Source organism: Babylonia areolata, chromosome 9 (assembly GCF_041734735.1).
Source record: "Babylonia areolata isolate BAREFJ2019XMU chromosome 9, ASM4173473v1, whole genome shotgun sequence".
NCBI classification, from domain to species: Eukaryota; Metazoa; Mollusca; class Gastropoda; order Neogastropoda; family Buccinidae; genus Babylonia; species Babylonia areolata.
Window position 1 is genome coordinate 50127582 of NC_134884.1, and position 2798 is coordinate 50130379.

General features: G+C 49.9%; 1 protein-coding gene across 2 annotated transcripts in view; it reads left to right on the top strand.

Moving 5' to 3' along the window:
• The first annotated feature begins 248 nt into the window (after window positions 1–248).
• LOC143285575 (spermine oxidase-like) overlaps window positions 249–2798 on the top strand; it is a 40149-nt gene continuing 37599 nt past the window's right edge. For both annotated transcript variants that reach the window (XR_013055707.1, XM_076592970.1), the window contains exon 1: window positions 249–632. Coding sequence is in view for 1 of the 2 variants with exons in the window: in XM_076592970.1 (XP_076449085.1) it covers window positions 611–632 (22 nt within the window). In the remaining variant the exon portion in view is untranslated. The remainder of the gene's footprint in view (window positions 633–2798) is intronic.

Here is a 2798-nt window from a genome sequence, read left to right on the forward strand (position 1 = left end):
TCTTTCCACGCTGCTGTTACTGTTGATCCCAAGCAGTTATACATTATCCATAGAGTTATCGTACACTTTTTCAAGCAGCACTCTTCTTTCGTAATCCATAATATAATAAAGTTCGCCGTTCTTTGGCGATTTCCATGATTGTCGTCTGCCATATTTCTCCAAGCAAGACAACGATCCATCGTGTTATCTCATTGGTCCGCTGTTTTATCTGTGATGACGTATGCAAGATGTGTGTTGTGCAAGGAAGTTCGTCTCAAAAGTTCGCCTGTGCAAACCGATGGATTTTTCCGACACACGGTGAGATGAACATCGCCAATTCAGTCTTGGCCCAAAGCAAACTTGCATTGTGTTCACTTTCAAGGAACCTTTGTGCAACTCACCCCTAAGCTGAAATTCACGGTCACGACACCAATCAATGTTCAGTGCTCAATGGTTTGGAGGGTGTGTGGTCGGCAGTGGTTTTTGAGACGACGTCCCACAGCAGAAAATAGTTGTCCAGGCCAAGAGAAGCAATACGTTTTCCAGGCCAAGAGACGCAGTACGTTTTCCATTTTCCAGGCCAAGAGAAGCAATACGTTTTCCAGGCCAAGCGACTTGTCGTTGAGGCGATATGGAGGCACGGCGAAATGAAGGTACGGGATGGTAATGTTTGTTTTCTTTCCACTTTATCTTATATTCAAGTACAGTGAAGCCATAAAACGGCAGTGGCGCGCACACGCACGCACACACACACACGCGCGCGGCGCGGGCGCACGCACTGACGCACACACACACACACACACACACTGGCCGACACACACACACACTGGCACTGGCACACACACACACACACACTTTACACATGCTGACACACTGACACACACTCACACAGACACACTGACGGGCACACACACACACACTGACACACACACACACACACACACACACACACACACACACACACACGCACACACTGCCGGCACTGGCACACACACACACACACACACACACACACAAACAACAACAAAACCCCTCCAAAAAACCCACACTGACGCACATTCATACTGTACACACGCACACCCACTATACACATGCACACATCGTACTATACACATCAGTGCACAAACTCACGCACATGCACACACACTGACACACACACACACGCACACTGACACACACACACACACACACACACACACTCACGTACTCAGTGGTACACCGGCCAGCACACACACACACACTCACTGGCACTCGGCTGGCCGCACACATACACATGCACACACACACACATGCACACACACACACACACACACACACTGACCACACCCACACAAACATACATGTATACACACACGCGCGTGCACCACACACACGCACGCTTGCACTCATCAGTGCACGCACTGACACACGCACGCACGCAAGTTCGCTCAGTCGCTCCGGGCGCACGCACGCACGCCTCGTACTTACACATACTGACGCCCGCGCAGTGACGCCAGCCCGCGGCGCGCCTCAGTCGCACACCGTAAGGCGCGCGCGCGCACGTACACACACACACACACACACACACATACATCATACATTAACACTCATAATAAACACTCGCGCACGAACCTGATAGTCTTTAATCTTTACATATTTCTCTGTTTGTTTAGTTGTCTTGTTTCCGCCTCCACCTCTTTCATACTTTCCTTCAGTCATTTTTTATTATTTTTTAAATTTTTTATCTGATAGATCATTTAATTCATTTTATGGCATGATCTCTTTTAATTGTCGTCTGTTACTTTTGTTTCAAATGCTATGTGTATGTTAGTGGGGTGTTTGAGTGAATGCTTGTAGTGCTATTGTAAAGCGCATAGAGCTTCAAGAATATGCGTTTCAGCAAGATGTGTTAATAGATAAATAAATAGATAAATTTAATGTCTGCCTGTCTGTTCTCTCTTTATCTCCGCTCTGTCTCGGTCTGTCTACCACTGTCTCTCCCCCCACCCTTCTCTCTCTCCAGGCCGCTTTCGTCTCCCACCCCCACTCTCTCTGTCTCTTCCTGCCTCTTCCCTCCGCCACTGTTCTGTTCTCTCTCTCTTCCTGCCTCTTCCCTCCGCCACTGTTCTATTCTCTCTCTTCCTGCCTCTTCCCTCCGCCACTGTTCTATTCTCTGTCTCTTCCTGCCTCTTCCCTCCGCCACTGTTCTATTCTCTCTCTGTTCCTGCCTCTTCCCTCCGCCACTGTTCTGTTCTCTCTCTCTTCCTGCCTCTTCCCTCCGCCACTGTTCTATTCTCTCTCTTCCTGCCTCTTCCCTCCGCCACTGTTCTATTCTCTCTCTTCCTGCCTCTTCCTTCCGCCCCTGTTCTGTTCTCTCTCTCTTCCTGCCTCTTCCCTCCGCCACTGTTCTATTCTCTCTCTTCCTGCCTCTTCCCTCCGCCCCTGTTCTGTTCTCTCTCTCTTCCTGCCTCTTCCCTCCGCCACTGTTCTATTCTCTCTCTTCCTGCCTCTTCCCTCCGCCACTGTTCTATTCTCTCTCTTCCTGCCTCTTCCCTCCGCCACTGTTCTATTCTCTGTCTCTTCCTGCCTCTTCCCTCCGCCACTGTTCTATTCTCTGTCTCTTCCTGCCTCTTCCCTCCGCCACTGTTCTATTCTCTCTCTCTTCCTGCCTCTTCCTTCCGCCACTGTTCTATTCTCTCTCTGTTCCTGCCTCTTCCCTCCGCCACTGTTCTATTCATTTTGCATCTTCAGGTTCTCTCTGTCCTTGCCTATTTTATGTCCGTTCTGTCTTTCTCTCTGCCCCCCCCCCCCCCCCACCCCCCCCTCCTAATCCCCTCTGT